General features: G+C 40.1%; 2 protein-coding genes across 5 annotated transcripts; one reads left to right on the top strand and one right to left on the bottom strand.

The window, feature by feature from the left end:
• The first annotated feature begins 323 nt into the window (after positions 1-323).
• Positions 324-9,703, top strand: LOC113665916 (NFX1-type zinc finger-containing protein 1). The gene is made up of 5 exons (XM_027181646.2): positions 324-499; positions 1,950-3,353; positions 3,914-6,438; positions 7,032-8,249; positions 8,587-9,703. The coding sequence occupies exons 1-5, from the start codon at positions 409-411 to the stop codon at positions 8,623-8,625; spliced, it is 5,277 nt and encodes a 1,758-aa protein (XP_027037447.2). The 5' UTR covers positions 324-408; the 3' UTR covers positions 8,626-9,703.
• Positions 9,704-11,139: 1,436 nt separating this feature from the next.
• LOC113665917 (uncharacterized) lies at positions 11,140-15,889 on the bottom strand. Of its 4 annotated transcripts, none has more exons than XM_027181648.2 (4): positions 15,483-15,867; positions 13,965-14,068; positions 12,412-12,692; positions 11,140-11,921 (listed from the first exon to the last, which is right to left on the bottom strand). In XM_027181648.2, exons 3-4 carry the CDS (start codon positions 12,685-12,687, stop codon positions 11,451-11,453), a joined length of 747 nt encoding a protein of 248 aa, XP_027037449.2. In that variant the 5' UTR covers positions 12,688-12,692; positions 13,965-14,068; positions 15,483-15,867; the 3' UTR covers positions 11,140-11,450. The 4 variants fall into 4 exon arrangements, with proteins under 4 accessions (XP_027037449.2, XP_089055942.1, XP_089055943.1 ...); XM_089199816.1 differs by having other exon boundaries at positions 13,965-14,195; positions 15,483-15,622; XM_089199817.1 differs by lacking the exon at positions 13,965-14,068 and adding an exon at positions 14,108-14,195 and having other exon boundaries at positions 15,483-15,622.
• Positions 15,890-17,905: the final 2,016 nt, after the last annotated feature.

Here is a 17,905-nt window from a genome sequence, read left to right as displayed (position 1 = left end):
GGTAGAAGAGGTCGTGGTGGTAGTGGAGGCAGAGGCCGAGGCAGGGGAAGACCACCAAATACAGGAGAAGGTAGGATTAGTTATTGATCGCTTTAAAGAGGAGAAGTTCTTCTCATACTAGCCCAGTTTACATTGTTCTATCTTGTTCAGTAGATTTGAGCTTTTGATTACGTGACGTTAACTCTCTCTTAGGTTTCAGTGGGCAATTGTTAAGGAATTTACTCCGCGACTCCTAAGTTATTCTCTTGATTCCTAATTAAGACGTGTTTAACTGATACCAACATGAATGAATCTTACAAAAACTACATTCATCGTCGATTCAAATGGTATTGCGACAATTCTTAATCTAAAGAGCGTTGCTTTCCATCAGTAGATATAATTTGTACGACGGAAGGAATATCTTGTGTCATGGATAGAAATTATTTTGTGGGTAGAAGAGGTCGTGGTGGTAGTGGAGGCAGAGGCCGAGGCAGAGGAAGACCACCAAATACAGGAGAAGGTAGGATTAGTTATTGATCGCTTTAAAGAGGAGAAGTTCTTCTCATACTAGCCCAGTTTACATTGTTCTATCTTGTTCAGTAGATCTGAGCTTTTGATTACGTGACGTTAACTCTCTCTTAGGTTTCAGTGGGCAATTGTTAAGGAATTTACTCCGCGACTCCTAAGTTATTCTCTTGATTCCTAATTAAGACGTGTTTAACTGATACCAACATGAATGAATCTTACAAAAACTACATTCATCGTCGATTCAAATGGTATTGCGACAATTCTTAATTGACGTAAGCATCCAGAAGAACAAAATAATGTAGATCGTGCAGAGCTCACGGTACTTTCCAATCGGTGTGATTTGATATGAGGATATTATTCAAAAGAAATTTTTAGGAATTCATGCATCATTCGATGTCAGCCCTGAATTAGGAAGAACCAAATTCAAACAGAAATTTCAAATTTTTTTCCGCTGTGGTTATTCTGATTAGGAGACTAAAAACAGGTAATGGATGGGTCGTGTCTGTGTCAGATATTATGATATTTTCAAATACGAATGTATATATAAACACAATTCTGTTTGGTGAATCTTACATTGAAAGAAATACACTGATTACACACCGGTTAAAAAACGCTATTTTTGGTGCATCTGCCTATCCACAGTTGAAAAAAAAATTAAAAGTTGAGGAGTCGTTCTCAGAAAAATATTTTGGAATTTCTACTTCGATGTTGATCTAACGAACGCGGACTAAAATAAGATACGCAAATTTTAGCCTCAGTGATTTCAATTCTCCACGGGAAATCTGCAATTGCAAACAGTCTTTCATAAATTGCTTAAAACCCCAAGACGAATGCAGCTCTACAGTACATCTCAACGTAAAAGAATTACACATTGCGTGACACTTGCGTTGTTAAATTTTATTTCCAACGAAATCAAGAGCTGTGATCTCACTTTACTTCAAAAGTAAGAAACACTTTTACGGGCATAAATTACAACATTACGTTGATTTACCTTGATTGATCCCATCAAGTCTTTCTAACTTTGATTAGTATATCAAGAGCTGGAGCTTTAAATTCTCTTTGAATGATCAAAGGGCAGAGCCTCTTAAATTCCTAATCATCCAAGAGGTATACAGTTCACAAACATAGCATTACAGTAATCGTAATTTCTTTGCTGCATGAAACCATTAACCCTTTAACTCCCAGAAGTGATTAACATAAAACTTCTCCCTACAATATCCATACATTATTCAGCAAACAGGTTATGAGAATATTCAAACTTATCAGGTAGAAGCTGCTATCTTGATCTAGCACCAAAAACTCATAATTAATTTGCAAGGAAATGTGTAGCAGCCACAGGGGAGAATTAATGATCAGATCTTGGGAGTTGAAGGGTTAAGTAACTGGAACAGAAAAGAGAAAGCTGGTTTATTCTAAAATTTGCTATAATTATCACCTCTAAGGTAGGCAAAGTGGTCCGCATCTTGGTTATCGAAAACTGCAAGAGATAAGATCTACGGAACCGTCAGAGATGGCAATGACCCTCCTTAAGTATCGCGACAGCTTCGAAGTGTTGGTAAACGCTGAGGATATCAAAGAAGATTGGATGACACTGCTTGTGGAAATCCTGGGCAAAATGTGTGATACTATGATGACCCACAATCTGATTGAAGTGATGTCTATCTGCAAGGGATCCGCCCTTATGGCCACTCATTTGCCAAAATACATCTTAAATCTCCCTTTTATTAAAGAGGATATGAATTCAGATCAGTTTTCTTTACTGGTGGAATGCTTGTTAACTTTTTTCAAGGAATGGCTTGCCAAACTCCCCCACTCCTTCTGTCACGACGTTCCTATTGATAAACTCAGTGGAGTTATAAACGACATTGACGTAAAAGGGTTTGAAAAATACAAGAAAGAGGTGGAAACGCTTCTTCTTGAAAGACGCGAGCAAATTAGGAAGGGGAGAGAAGTAGAACAAGCATCGAAATGGCCGAAAGTGAAACCTCAAGAAGTGGAGCCACCCCCACCGAATGACTTTAGAGAAATATCCATTTATCCAAGCGAGACTGAAATTAATTCAGAGGAGAGGGCCTTTCTGCGACGAAACAGAACTGCTCAAACGGAGAAGTACAAAGACCTAAATGATTACTTGGATGTTCAATTCCGCCTTCTTCGCGAAGATTTTGTCGCTCCACTGCGCGAGGGAATCAGAGAAATCAAGAAGAAGGTCCCCAAGAAAAGTCGATCGCAAGACTTGAACATTTATGAAAATGTCGAAATTATGAACACCGGTTATACAATGGCTGGAGTCGTTCATAGCATTCGTCTGGTGATGAAAAACCTCAAAAAGATACCGTGGGAGCACTCGAAACGCTTACTGTATGGATCATTCCTTTGCTTGTCAAAGGATAATTTTAAAACCATGCTGTTTGCGACGGTAGCAAATCGGAAACCACAAGATCTTCGGTCAGGAAAGCTGGACATTCGATTTGTCGACGACCTCGAGGGTACCCATAGAATGCTTGATAAGTATGTAATGGTGGAATCACCAGCTTATTTTGAGGCTTATCGACCCATTCTGCACCAGCTAAAGTATATTACCACAGATACGTTTCCATTCCAAGAGTACTTGGTCCATTGTAACCCCGATGTCAAGCCTCCTCAGTACCTCAAATCCAAAAACCAAGTATGTTACGACCTGAGAGAGACTCTCAGTGTACTCGAGGGCGCGGACAAAGTGGTCATTTGCAACTTTGAGACATGGCCTGACGTCGATGACGTGAAACTCAACAATTCCCAATTTCAAGCGTTAAAAGGTGCCTTGACGAAAGAGTTCTCGGTCATTCAAGGTCCTCCAGGCACAGGTAAAGTTAACTCAACCTCCACCACTCGGTAAATAGTAATGTAGCTTACCCAATATTTTAACTGTTATTTTTCGAAAGGAGTGTAAATAGTGTGTTAATTTTGAAATGTGCCTTTTAAGTCAAAAAGTGGTCTATATTGAGGCTTATTGAGCTTTATTGGCCAGAGAGTCGAAGCAACTTGATCACTAATATATCTTTCCATAACTTATATAGAGAAGAAATTTGTAGACCAACCTCACGCGTGTTTTCCAATACATGCTGGAGTTTTTAAAGCCACAAGAATCGATTTAAAACTAATGGTGATCCAATTGGTAATCTATCACTTTTTTTAATTACTTTAAAATACTTCAAACCCTATCATCTGGCATCGGAGAGCTAGCACTGTGACAATGTGCCTCCGAGCAGCATGACACAATGACGTCGGCCAACGCTCACCAGCCGGTCACCCCCTTATCAAGGGCGCTGATCAATAACTAATTTAGTAATTTTCCCTTATATCTGAGTTATACATATATATTTTTTCATCGTTTAATTATGTTTCTTTACCTAATTTCTTCTAGGTAAGACGTACGTTGGTTTAAAGATTGTAAGAGCCCTTCTAGACAACAAGCATGTCTGGAACGAGGAAAAGAAGTCCGCCATGTTGATGGTTTGTTACACAAACCATGCCCTGGATCAGTTTCTGGAGGGAGTACTAAAATTCCAACAAACAGGAGTTATAAGAGTTGGAGGCAGAAGTTCTTCGGAGAGTCTCAAAGCCTACAACTTACAAGAACACACACAGCCTTCCGACAGCAAGCGCTGGGTCAGGCAAGAAATGACGAAATGCCAAGACGCCATACAAAGAGCACGTAGCAAACTGGCGCGGAGCAAGCGAAATATCCTCAGACTGGAAGACCTGCACAGCTATGTCGGCCCGAAACACTTCGGCCAATTCAAGGCAAGAGAGAACATTTTAAACTTGCAAGGAAAATCAGTTCTTGAAAACTGGCTAGGTCTGGAGCAGATCCTTGTGACAATGAGGAGTTCATTGAATGAGACTCCGACCGCCGAGTCCGTTGCTGACAAAGGTAGTTCCCGTGAAGATGCTAATGAAGTTATGGAAGATAACATCGAAGTAGACAGAGATGCTGAAATTATTCAAAACCAGCGCTTGCTAGGTGAGAATCAGTTCCAGCTTCTAAAAAAACAGGACAACACCGAGCGAGAAAAACAGTACCCTACCAATCTCTCGGAAGATCATTTGAAAGTTCTCGCAGGAGAATCCAAGCTTCAACCCCTCTCTGTGACCCAACTTCCCAAGATTAACAATGTTTGGAACCTTCCCTTCGAGGACCGCTGGAGGCTGTATTTGTTTTGGCTCAGGTTGTTTCAATCTTACTGCCAAGAAGACATTTCACAGAGGAATAAGCAATACGAGGACATCTGTAAACGCTTCACAGAGATTAAAACCCAGGGAGAATTGCAAGCCCTAAAAGATGCTGTAGTGATTGGAATGACCACAACTGGAGCTGCAAAGTACCGCGCCCTACTGGAAGAGATTAAACCAACAATAGTCGTCGTTGAAGAAGCAGCAGAAGTTCTTGAAGCTCACATCATAACGTCCTTGACTAAGAACACGCAGCATTTGATTTTGATTGGTGATCACCAGCAGTTGAGACCGAACCCGTCCGTATACACTCTAGCGAAGGACTATCATCTTGATGTGTCCTTGTTCGAAAGAATGGTAAATAGTGGGATGACGTGTTACCAGCTCAACACTCAGCATCGAATGAGACCTGAAATCGCGCGACTTATGAGGTTCATCTACGATGATCTTCAAGATCATGAAGAAGTTCATGAATACGAAAATGTGAAAGGTGTATCCAAAAACATTTATTTCATAAATCACCAGGTCCTTGAAGATGAAAGTGAAGTCAATGACAGACTCAAGAGCCATTCAAACAAACACGAAGCAACATTCATCGCAGCACTTTGCGAGTATTTTATCCTGCAAGGGTACGCACCACATGAGATAACGGTGTTGACCATGTACACTGGGCAAGTTATCACTCTACAAAGGACAATGCCGAAAGATAGATTTGAGGGAGTGAGAGTCACGGCTGTTGATAATTTTCAAGGCGAAGAGAATGAAATAATTCTGCTTTCCTTGGTTAGATCTAACAAGCAGAGGAAAATTGGCTTCCTTGCAGTTAAGAATCGGGTGTGCGTGGCCCTGTCTCGAGCTCGGAAAGGTTTTTATTGCATCGGCAACTTCTCCTTGCTGGCTGAAAAAAGTGAACTTTGGAAGAGAATTGCCCAAGATATGAAAGATCATAATGCCATAGGGGAAGCATTAGAGTTAGTTTGCAGTAAACACCCCGATCGAAAAATCCACGCGAGGGTTGCAGACGACTTCAAGTCAGCACCAGAGGGTGGATGTACATTGCCTTGCAAGTTTCGACTTCCCTGCGGTCACAGTTGCACAAGGGTGTGTCATCCTGATGACAGTGACCATGCCCTGTACAAATGCCAGAAAGATTGTTCAACCGAGGTCTGTTCAGAGCATCAAACTAAGTGCAGCAAAAAGTGCCACTTTGGCGAGGTTTGCCTAGTGTGCCCTGTAGAAGTGGAAAAGAAGATCCCTAAATGTGGACACCAACAACTTGTGCCATGCGGAATATCTGTGGAGACATTTAAGTGCCAGAAGAAGTGTTGGAACTATCTGCCATGTCGTCATCTGTGCCCTGGAAAATGCTGGGAGGAATGTGCACTTTTCCAGTGCGAGAAAATTGTCAAGAAGAGATTTGAATGTGGTCATGAAATTGAAAAGCCTTGCTGGGAGGTTTCAGAATATGCGCAATGCGAAGAGCCTTGTCGTGCAACTTTGGACTGTGGTCACCCCTGCGTTGGAAACTGCCGCAAATGCAAGCAAGGACGAATTCACGTTCCTTGTGAGGCCGAATGTGATAGAAGAAGGGTTTGCCTTCACCCCTGCAAAGAGCCTTGCACAACGAACTGCCCGCCATGTCCTGAGAAATGCGAAAATCGATGTTACCATAGCCGATGTCCTAGACAGTGTATGGAAGCTTGCGCACCGTGCAGGGTGAGTACAATGAAAACTGTATGCAAATGAGGTAATTTTATTTGAAATCTCCCTCTCTGAACCAAGGTAGCTGATTAAGGCTTATAACATTTTTAATAGTTTCTTAATTAAGATAGATGTTTTTTCGTCTTGTCACGAGCGTGGGACAAAGAAAAAGTTCTGAGTCCCCATGAGGAATCGAACCTCAGACCTTCGGATAAGCGCTCCGATTGCGCTCCGATGCTCTACCACTGAGCCACAAAGACTCTTCGGTGAGCGGGGTCTATTACGAAGTTCTAATGACACGCGTCCTGCATACTGCTAGGATCAGCAATGTCGAAAAAAAAAATCTTTCTTAATTCTTCACCGAGCTCAAAACTTACCATCTCTACTTTTCTGTCAAAAACATTACGCTATCGACATTGCTGATCCTAGCACACAGCCTTAAAATCGACCCTAGATGCCTGCAATTTCTTCCTGCCGATTTAGCTTGATGGTGTGACTTTAGGTAATGTACCCAAGTCACGTTACTAAATACGTCGTGGGTTTCCCTGAGTTTCCGTCATGTGTTCCTCTGAGCATTATCATTTATGGTAGTTCTTTATCATTTTTAGGAACGCTGTGCCTGGGTTTGCCCTCACTTCAAATGTACGAAGCTTTGTGGCGAGAAATGCAACCGTCCTCGGTGTAACGAGTCATGCAGGAAGAAGCTTAGATGTAGCCACTCGTGCATTGGTATTTGCGGAGAACCTTGCCCGAAGTTGTGCCGAATTTGCCATAAAGATGAAGTTACCCAGTTGCACTTTGGAACTGAGCAAGACAAAAATGCAAGATTCATTGAGTTGTCAGACTGTGAACACGTGGTTGAAGTTACAGCAATGGATTACTGGATGGACAAGGATAGTGGAAGTGACGATATTAAATTGAAGCAATGCCCCATCTGCCAGACTCCCATCAGGATTAGCTACCGGTATGCTGATATCGTTAAAGAAAAGTTGGCTAGTATCGAAAAGATTAAAGCACGAATGAACCTGGAAGAGGAAAACTATCAGCAGTTGACCAAAAAGTTGAAAACAGTAGCTTTCTCTCTTAAACGAAAGTATCCCGAAATCAGTCGGCAACGGAAATCTTTATTGGAGAGAAAACACAATGACGAGCAAATGTTCAGCTCCTCAAGTTACGATATTTTGATGGGTTGGCTACAGCAAAGGAAAACTATGGCCGAGCTAAGCACAATTAAGAATCAGATGAAGATACTGATCCAAATATACAAGATAAGAGAGAGAATGAAGCTGGATCTTTTGAAAAAAACTCGTTATGGAGTACTAACACCACCCAGTGCAAGCCACTCAGATGATATGTTCTTACAAGCAGCAAGAGACATTGATGAAGCACTTGATCATTTAGAAGAAGATCTAATGAAGTTTCAAGTTTCTTATCAGAGGCTGGTTGATATACGGGATGAACTCGTATGTGTGAGTTTCTCGCTGAACATTCGAGTGATTCAGTGTAAAATCGAAGAAGGTTCCATTACTGTCGCATCTGACCAAGAAAAGTGGCTGAAGACACTGGGCAGGAAGCTGGACGCTGGCCAAAAGCTTGGGAAAGAAGCTTATGATCACATTGAAGATACAATAAACGAGATCCGAGAAGAATGTGGTTTGGAAAGTCTGCCTGCAGAAGAGCGAATTAAAATTTTCAGGCCAATCAACTTCTATCAAGGACTGTGGCACAAGTGTCCGAACGGGCATCCCAGTAACGTAGAAGGCGAATGCCCAGAATGCGGTGCAGCAGTTGGAGACAGGAGTGACACACTTGCTCAAGGAAATCAGGTACGTCCTGTGCAAATTGTTACTTGGGTAGAAGGAGCGTTACTGAGGTCACATTTTTGTCTGTTTTTAAGACTTTACTAAAAACCAGATATACGCCAACATTTATTTATATATTAAAGGTGATACATTGATAGGTGTTGAATTTGAGCTCTGATCCAGACTGGGGAAGCTTTGACTCGAAATTGAAATGTGGCAATGCTATGTTAAGGATGGGTCACCCCCAGGATGTAGTTTGTTCATACGGTTTTAGATTAGACATTATTTAAATTGACTTGGTTCTTTGTTTGTATTAAACGCATGCACCAAGGTTGATACATTTTCTTTTGTCGAATTAAAGATTGCAACAGCAGGGGAAGAGGCATTGTATACTTATTAGTCCCACCAAAGGAACCAGCAGATTTATGGCCCTGAAGACCAAAGACGTCTACTATTTGAAAAAGGACATTTCTGGATCGGTTCCACAGGTTACAGTTAAAACTAAACGTTACAATTTTCCAGCGTTGAGACATTTAAGAGGTGATTAATTTTACCAAAAACATGATGAAAGTAATTCCCCCTATAAGTGGTCATGTGGTAGAATAAAAACATGATCGAAATTTGGCAATAGTTCATTTTACAGTTGCATGCTAGGTTGCTAAGCCTTTGAACAGGAGTGAGGCTAAGGTTGACCTTGTTTACCTTGCTGCTTTTCAAATGCAAATTACTTTGTTATCATGCTAACTAGATACTGGTCTCTATCACAACAAGGTCACCTTCAGTTTCACTCCAAGTCAAAGGCTTGGCAACTAAATACACAACTGTATAATGGCCTATTAAAAATGGTAACTCACCTTTAAGGTAGTCCTTACTGCGCATGCTCTCATGGGTGATTAGATTAATTAAATCTCCAATATTCGAAGAAGAGTGACTTTTCCCTTTTTTTTCGTCTCTTCTTTTGAATTGAGCAACAACGTTCTTCACGTTTGATTAATGTAGAGAAACTTTTAGTGTTGAATAAGAGAAAACTTATTTTGCACGTATTAAGCAGATCGATATTTCACTGCATATTTTACTGATATTCTATGGAAACATTAGCTAAACGTTGGGCATACATGACATGTTTCTCTTCTTAAAAGAGTCGCCCATTTTACCTTATTACAGGACGTTATTCATACTGTGACTTAATTCATGTGATCTTTCGACAGCTTTTATCAAGGTCGTCACAGAAGTCCTCAGGTTGACTTATGTTTTCATTTTCTAAATGATTCTTATAAGTAGTTGAGTATTTTTTTCTCCTATACACTCGGGATAGCGATTAAAGCCACCTTTTTTAACAAGAGGAATTTAGAGGATCTCGATGTCGTATCAAAAGTCCCCAGTTTCAAACATGGGTTTAACTTAAAGAAAGCAAGTCATTCCCTATCTACTAAGCCTACTCAGGGCTGAAGAATGTAAGTGTCTTTTCTGCTGAAAAATTTGCGCGAGGCGTTTCATCGTCATCATTGGCAACGTTAAAATCCAATTTCTCAGAACTTCTTGCGCCATTCTGTAGGCAATGTATGGTTCCTGAGGAAGGCAACGAGGCACTGAGCTCTTAATCTACAGCTTTGGAATCTAAATATCTGCCTTTGTTTAGAGTAGGTGGATTCAAACACTTTACAGTGTAAAACACCGTGACAAAGAGAAAGACAATCATGAGGGGACGCAAATCGTCTGCACTGTAAGTACATATCAAGCTCTGTAGGTGATTTAATCCCATTTTAATCCCATCCGATCTCACAATTTACGAAAACTTCATTATTCTTGTGAAAAATGATAGCCGTCTTATTGAAACTTGATGACAAGTATAAGCCGGCAAAGAAAACAGTGCAAAAGCAATTATCTGTCACATCGATATCAGCAGCAACAGGATTATGACACCTTACAGTCCCCATACATTTTCTTAGACTAAAAGTCTAAGAAAATGTAGGGGACTCTCCAGGATACTTAAGGTACAGACGATTTGCGTCCCCTCATGCGCAACCAACTCACAGAATCGTTCAAGAAACGAAAACATGTATTAATGGACTGTGGAAAATTCGGCTACCTATTCAGATGTGATCAAGTCGCCTTATACAATTAAACGAAGATACACGTACATTGTGAATGAATTTGTTTCCTAGAGATGAATTTTTAACAGGCTTAGCCTTCTGTCAAAGGGGGAAAGTTTCAAAAGAAATTGTGGTGCTGCGCGTGTCAGTTTGCCAAAGCGAACATTAGCTTACAAACACTTTACGGTGGTCAGTTTTATCAACTCAGTTGATAAAAAGAAAATATTTTGTCTTCTGTCCGACTGGTTTCCACTTTTGTATGAATCCTTTTTACTCTATTCTTTAGCCCTCAAAATGTTAGAGTGAATGAGTTTTGTAACCATTGTTTATCAAATAAAGTACGGTGTTTCTCAAGGATTTCCAGCCCTGAGAAAAGCCGTAACAGCACATGTGAAGAATCACGATAATTGTTTACGTGTGTTTGGTATCACCAATCAGCTGCTGACACGTCACTCGCCTTTCGCGCCATTCGGTCAGGTTGAAAGCTTTCGTTTGTCGAATTTTCTGGGATTATGGCCGCTAAGAAAACACGGAATCGTATCGCTTACAGACAGCGACGTTCAAAATTCCCAAACTTACATTCGAACCTGCATTAAGCGACACCGCTCTTGAGGGATAAATTAGACCGGAAAAAAAATCGGTCCTTAACTTACAAAACGGACCTCAAACTCGGTTAGTAAGAGGTATTTACATTTGTGTGTGCAAGCCTTCTTGACTCATCAAGTGAACACTGTACGTGTTTTCTCAGCGGTTCACCGGCGTAAATGAATCTGGTATGTTGGTGGGAATCCTCTTTGAACAAAGGGACATTTGGGTCAAAATTTAAGTTATGTCACTTTATTTGATTAGTTAATCACACTTTTCCTCCATTGTTTTAAAAATGTTTACCAAGTATAAAATGAATTACGTTCAATTTACCGGAAAAGTGAGATACATTTTGAGATTGAGATGGTAAATCAAAGAAATTAAGTCAAAATGCACAAAATACTTGGAATTTGGAATTTTGGAAGGACGCCCTTTTCACAATATTTAAGATATTTATAGTGAAACTGCACCAATTTTTGTGCCATTTTCTTATTCACGTCAACAGGTACGCCTTTCCCCCTCCCCCCTTAAACAAAAAGTCAGTTAGTTAATGGACGAGGAGAGTTTCAATCTCTGCCCACGATCGGGGTTGTGGGGCGGGTACATCCTCGTCCACCATCTTTACCAAGGCAAGAGCGGGGCTAAAACTAAAGGGGCCGGGACTTTTAGGGTCCACTTTTGATAAGAACGTTTTGCAGTTAAGCTTAGCGGTAACAGTTTGTTGAACCGAAGTTGAGACCAGTTTTCCGGCGCGCTCCATATGGACGATGTCAACAGCCAAAAGGGTGGCTTCTTTAATACCCTTGGTTTGATTATAAGTTAATGAAACGTTTTTACACTGCACCCAGCGTAAATTGGGTACCGGCTGTTCTGCACACACCAGACGGCGCGCCTGGTCAATTGAGGCCGTTGGATATGATGTGTTGAAGATCTCGTTGTCTGAAACTGACCCAAAAGCTGGACAGAATAGCTGGAAAGCTTGAGAACCGAGTAGTCTCAGGTGATCTATATTCTCCACCTATAGTAAGGACAAAAAGAAGGGTTACGTGAATACAATTTCTGTAGGCTTTCGAATCTTTTTAAACGATCTCATAATAAGAGTTTTTTTACCGCGCCGAAGTCAGGCAACAGGCGTGCACTTATGTATAGAGCAACTAAACGATATCCCCCTTCGCGCCCGCTTCATGGCCCGTCACGCAACGATGCCTATATTGTGTGACACTACGACTGACAAAATAGGTGCGAAAGAGACATTGCAATTGAAAAGAGGGTGCTGAAATTTAAGAGAGTTTGTCGTTCTTGATAACAGTGAGCCAGTGTGCCAAAAACAAGTGCCAAGTCAATTCACAGTCAACCGAACAACTGAAATAAGGGCGAAGAACTACCGATTGCCTTCACCATTCAGTTTGCAGGCTTAACTACAAAACACCTTACATATCAGCCTCCTTCCTTACGACGCTTCTAAATAAAAATGCATCACTGCCCTGGGTGATCCTGTCATAGCGTACCTCTGTCTTGACGTATCTCTCTTTTCCGTTCACCGTTATAATGACCCCAGCAGTTATTTTAGCATTTTCCAATTCCTCTTCTAACCATTTTCGTTGCTTTTTCGATTGTTTTTTTAATGCCGCCGCCCCAACGTCGACACAAAAAATATTCCTGTCCAGCGCACAGCTATTTTCTGATGAGACTTTCTTCACTGTTTGGGCGTACACTAGGAACTTGTCTGCTTCTACTGAGCTCACGCCAGTTACCACGGCCTTTTTATTGAATTTAAAAGACATGTCTCCTGCGAGAAAAAAGTTAAAAAAAAATTTTTTTGAATGATTTATGAAAGCAATTTATCCTAAGGATGTGTGCTTTAGCTTTCAAGCACATTGGCTTCCTCTTTTTCGCAGTGTGTAAGAGATTTTGTGAGAGAAGAGGAGGGTTTTGAGTCACTGTAAATGACTTTTTGAATTAAGAACATTTTTTAGTGATCTTCCTCAAGGGGGAGGGGGTTGGACATGATCTTTTCGGGGATTCAAGTTTAGAATCGTAGTAATCAATGGCGCTCCAAGGAAGGTTACTTAATGTGGTACGCGTGATTTTTTTTTAGTGCGGTTGTACGTTAAATATTTAACAGAAAGTCTCTTGAAGCATCACGGAATACATTCTGTGCTTTTGATTTATAACAATGCATCCCAGTATTCGGAGCAGTACCATCTCCTCTTGGAATTTGCGCAAACTGAAATACGAGCAGTCTTAAGTGCGCACACGAGAATTAATTCTAACAGCACTCGAAGATAAAACCCTACCTTAAAGAGCTTACGTTATTTTTACTCATTACAGATGATGCTGATGAAATATCACATGGCAGTTTTTTTAAGACACCAAAAAAAGGTTATTGTCGACGATTCACAAACATAAACAAGTGAGGTTGATGAAGTAAAATATAAACAGACCTCACAGAAATTAAATGACAGTATATCAGTACGACCACATCAACGAACTTATTTCTGAGAAATGAACATTTGGGGATTGAGTCATTTTCAAACTCTCTCTTAATAATCACTAATTCGTGACCTAAAGGTAAGCTTAACATTCATTTCCGACTGGCATTTTTAACAGCCTAGTAAGACCATCACACATCTTCAACTCTAAACTATTCTTGAAGTAAAGAGCCTCTTTAAATAAGAAAAGAAAAACATATTTCACACTTAGTAGAGTTGTTTTGGTTACAGCACGAGATCGATAAGAGTTTATTGTATCTCTCACAACGCGCACTGTGATTGGTCAACTCAGTGGACTGTATATGTATTCGGGAACAAAAATTTTAGGTTGTTTTTGCTACTAAAGACTTACACTACATGTGATTATCGCCAATTCTACTAAACTTTCGCAGAAAAATGAAAATTTACCCTTTTGTTTTCTTTTAAGTGTACGTTAGAACTTACAAAAAACTGAAAGACTCTTTACAATTGCCATTCTTTAGAAGCCATTCCGCTTGACTACGAGTCATTTCCCGAATTAAATGGCTTATTTACCATGTCTTCTAAGGCTTTACTGTTATTTACAGTACCTCGTTTTTCCCCTTCGATTTATCACCCACGCTCTTCGCGTCCCCTCACCTATGAAACAGGCTTCAAAGTCGCTTGTTAATACTGCGCCGAAAAACCTAAGCAGCTGAAAAATTAAAACAAAAGACGAAAAAACAGTGCTAACCTTGAGTGATTTAGAAAAAAGCTCAGTCGGCGAAAGCAACAATGGAGAAGGAGACGACGTCTGATATTTGTTTTCGTTGAATTTAACACTAAAATAAATATGGTAATTTGTGTAAGTGTAAGGCAATCGAAGGTAACAAAGGCGATACTCAACAGATTGTATGTAACTTAGGAATAGGCAATTTGATGAAAGAGTACCTAGGGAATAACAAGGACAACGAAGATCCTTGAGGCTTTCCTATGGCCTAAGGATAAAATAATTTTCCTGGCTGAAGTACGAATAATGTCAGACTGGTTAAGACTTGTGAGTTTTACAGTACCAAACGGTTTTCCTTTTCTTGAAATAATTTGAGACAGAGAACAAATTTACAGAGAAAATACATTAAGCTTCTCAAAATGTCAAAACTGCACCATTGATCGTTTTAATTAGTGGCCTTTTGTAACTTTTTGGGACAGTCGGCTTACATGTAAACGAATCGAAACATGTTTCTTTTTACAATGTAAATACATTTTCTCGACTGAAATGCTACATATGTGAATTGTACACAATATAAATCATTTGCCTGAGTAACAGTAGCCCTCTGCTCGTCTGCTAGAGTGAAAAAACATTATTTGGGCCAAACGCAACATGCAAATCTTACGACTTGCCTTCATTAATGACATGTTGCACTGTTTTCGGATGGGAAAAAAAGATAGGTAATTTAAATGCTAATGCGTTCTTATGTTTTTACTTAATCGCACTCTTGGGCTTTTCAGGAAGGCGGGTTTTGCTCTCGAATTAACCGGCAGATGTCCTTCTACCCTTGGAAATTAAATACCAATCTTGCAGAAAGCTATTTTTAACAAGTATGGTTGTTTTGGTTAGAATTTAACCCATACCTGCTAAGAGAAGTACAATTGCTTAAGTCTGGTTATATCGAGATTTACGTCGAAGATTGAACATTACGTTGAATACATATCAGGATTAAGTGCTCAGGTTTCTCTCACGAAGAAGTATTACGACGATATTCGGATTATTTGTCATGAATTCTCGGTTTTTATATCTGTGTCTGACCTTTCAATTCTGATTTAGAAGGATATCAATTAAAACCTTCTCTCAACTGGCGTAGTGAAGCGTTCTACATTGTAATAGTGTACAATTACTTTCTTTGCTCTTGTCACTTTGAAAACAAAGCAAAATTCACGTATTGAGCGCTGTTTCGTATGTTCCATTTTAAATTTTCGACATCGCCAGGGTTTTGAAGCTTCATGTTTGAAAACTTCAAAGGTTCACAATCGATTACGCTATGCATATAAAACACAGATAACCTGAAAAGATTGCCATCATTCAAACACAAATAGTGGCAACCGCATTCCTTATAGATAAGTTTACTTACCTTCGTTACAAGGTTGTTTTGAATACTGCCGCTCTAGTAGTCGATTGATCTAACTACTCGATCACGTAACTTCTGAGAAATCCGTGAAATACTTCAGACGATCTTAGTTCATGCTGTGATGCAGTGATGCGATTATGTTACCGTGAGGTCACTATCGTGACGAAGGAACACGACTCGCGAGTGAAACGATTTTAAAGATTAACCAGCTGAACACTACATTCCAGGAGATCTAGCGTAACGTTGTGTCCCAAGAGACTACCAAAAGAATACTGGAACAGGTTTTGAGGGCAAATATACACAAGAAGGGTAATTAAACAGCGTCAAGGCTTTTAAACGGTGCCGAAATGAGGTAATTATCCCCATACAACAAACAAAGCCCTAAGCTGTTTTGTGTTTACGACTGTTATGCTAATGAAGTTCATTTCTGCAAAAACATACATCTACAGTTGACAGATTTTAATCGACATTTCAGAAATAAATTTTGCCATCAGCACGCCTCAGTTAAGATCAGATGCCAGAAAATCTAGACAAACTACAAAAAGATCAAAAAGATGAATGATACAGACGTAAAAAAAAAATTGCTGTGTACAGTATCTGAATATTAATGTAAAGCAAATGGAATTACGTCAGGGGCAATTGTAAGGAAGGAGCGGGCCAAGGATTGGGTCTCTTCCAATATTTTTAATTTTTTCCCAAAAATAAATGAATAGATAAACTAATGAATGAAAAAACAGACAGATCAATGTCCTCAATAAAAGGAAAAAAATAAAGGCAGCGAAAAAAAAAAATCACAATTATCTAAAAGATCACTTAGTTTTTCTATATCACTAAATCTTTCTTCATCACTAAATGTGTTCCTAACTGAAAATTGGCTTTGTATCTATGTAACCTGATATCATACATTCCTTTTGCGGGGAAGCGCTCATTTGTTCAAAACACAGAATCTTACGCTGCTACACGGTCGAGCTCGCCGGATCGCTGGTTAGTTCTGACGCGACTCACTTCTTCGTCATATCAATCATATTAATTTAGCTTTTACGCTTTAGGCATTTACGCCCACAATCTTTGTCACTTATTTCTAGGATACAACAGTCCCTTCAGGGCCCTTTTTTGTTTTGCAAATTTTCCAGTTTAGCCGCATCTTCCACCACAGTCGAAACTTTCACCGCGGTTGAAACTCTCGTGCAGTATTACGATCATGTAAACCATAGGTAGCCTCTACCGATGTATCGGTCGACGGAACGACTTGTCGAGTGACTAGTAAACGTTCATCGACCGATAGCCGACCGATCTGTCGACTGACCGACGATCAGTTTATAAACCCCTTTACTGTCATATCAACATGTCATCAGCTTATCGTCCAAAATGTCTCTACTTAATCTCCTTTCCTTTTGTATCTATGCTTGACTGTTCGTAGAGTTTCACAAGCGATCCCGCAAAAAAGTACTGCTACAGCCAGCCCGAAACATACCACTAAGAAAATAGTGACACGAGAAGGCCTCGGGGGAAGATTGTTGACGGCAACTTCATTAGTGTTTACACCGCAGGAAAGAAATGCAAACAAAGAAAAACACAGTTTCGTTAGAGCGCTTAAGAGATATGCAAATGCTAATACACGACCAAACTTTGCTGTCTATGCCATACTACCTTTTACAGTAGGAAATGTTAAGTACGCGATATAGCTTTTTATTTCAACTAGTGCAAATAAACGCTCCCTTATGTTCCAAAACGGCACTCTTGTCAAAGCTTCAAACGTTCGTATTCTCTGTCGCATATCACAAAACAGTGTAGTAAGTGTAGTAAGTGTCGTATGGTGTGGAGCAGAAAATAGGCACGAGTAGAATTTTGATACTCTCTTATTTGAGAACAGTGTGGGAACCATCAATTCGTTCACCGTCATAATGTATAGTAGTGCCGCAAAAGTGATTTTTCCTTCCATAGAGGGTAGTATGGTAAAGAAAGAAAAGTTTGCCGAGGCATTCGCTTCAGCTATGATGTAAGCGCTGTGACAAAGTTACTTTTTTCTTTATTTGCATCTCTCGAAGCTGTTAGAAACAAACTTCCCCCGGAACCTATCCAAAGAGGGTCGAACATGGGTTTGGCGGGATGCGGAATGCGGCTTAAAATCGGGGCGGGACGGGATGTGGGATACGAGAAATTTAAAATGCGGGATGCGAGATGAAAATAGGAAGGCGAGAGCGGGATATGCTTTCAAAAGCGGGATAGAGGATAGGACGAGTATAGGCGGGATCATAATTTAACCAATTTACGCAACCACACATCTTCAGAGTGCTAAAATAGCAAGCTTCTTAAAGTAAATTGTGCGAGTCACACTTGTTTCGATGACGATCGCAGTGGCCATGTTACTCCCAAGTTTTTACGTTATTGTGGTATTTTCGGGAAGTTCATTGGGGCCTTTTTTT

This window comes from Pocillopora damicornis, chromosome 3 (genome assembly GCF_964200805.1).
Source record: "Pocillopora damicornis chromosome 3, jaPocDami1.2, whole genome shotgun sequence".
NCBI classification, from domain to species: Eukaryota; Metazoa; Cnidaria; class Anthozoa; order Scleractinia; family Pocilloporidae; genus Pocillopora; species Pocillopora damicornis.
This window is presented reverse-complemented; position numbering and strand designations above follow the sequence as displayed.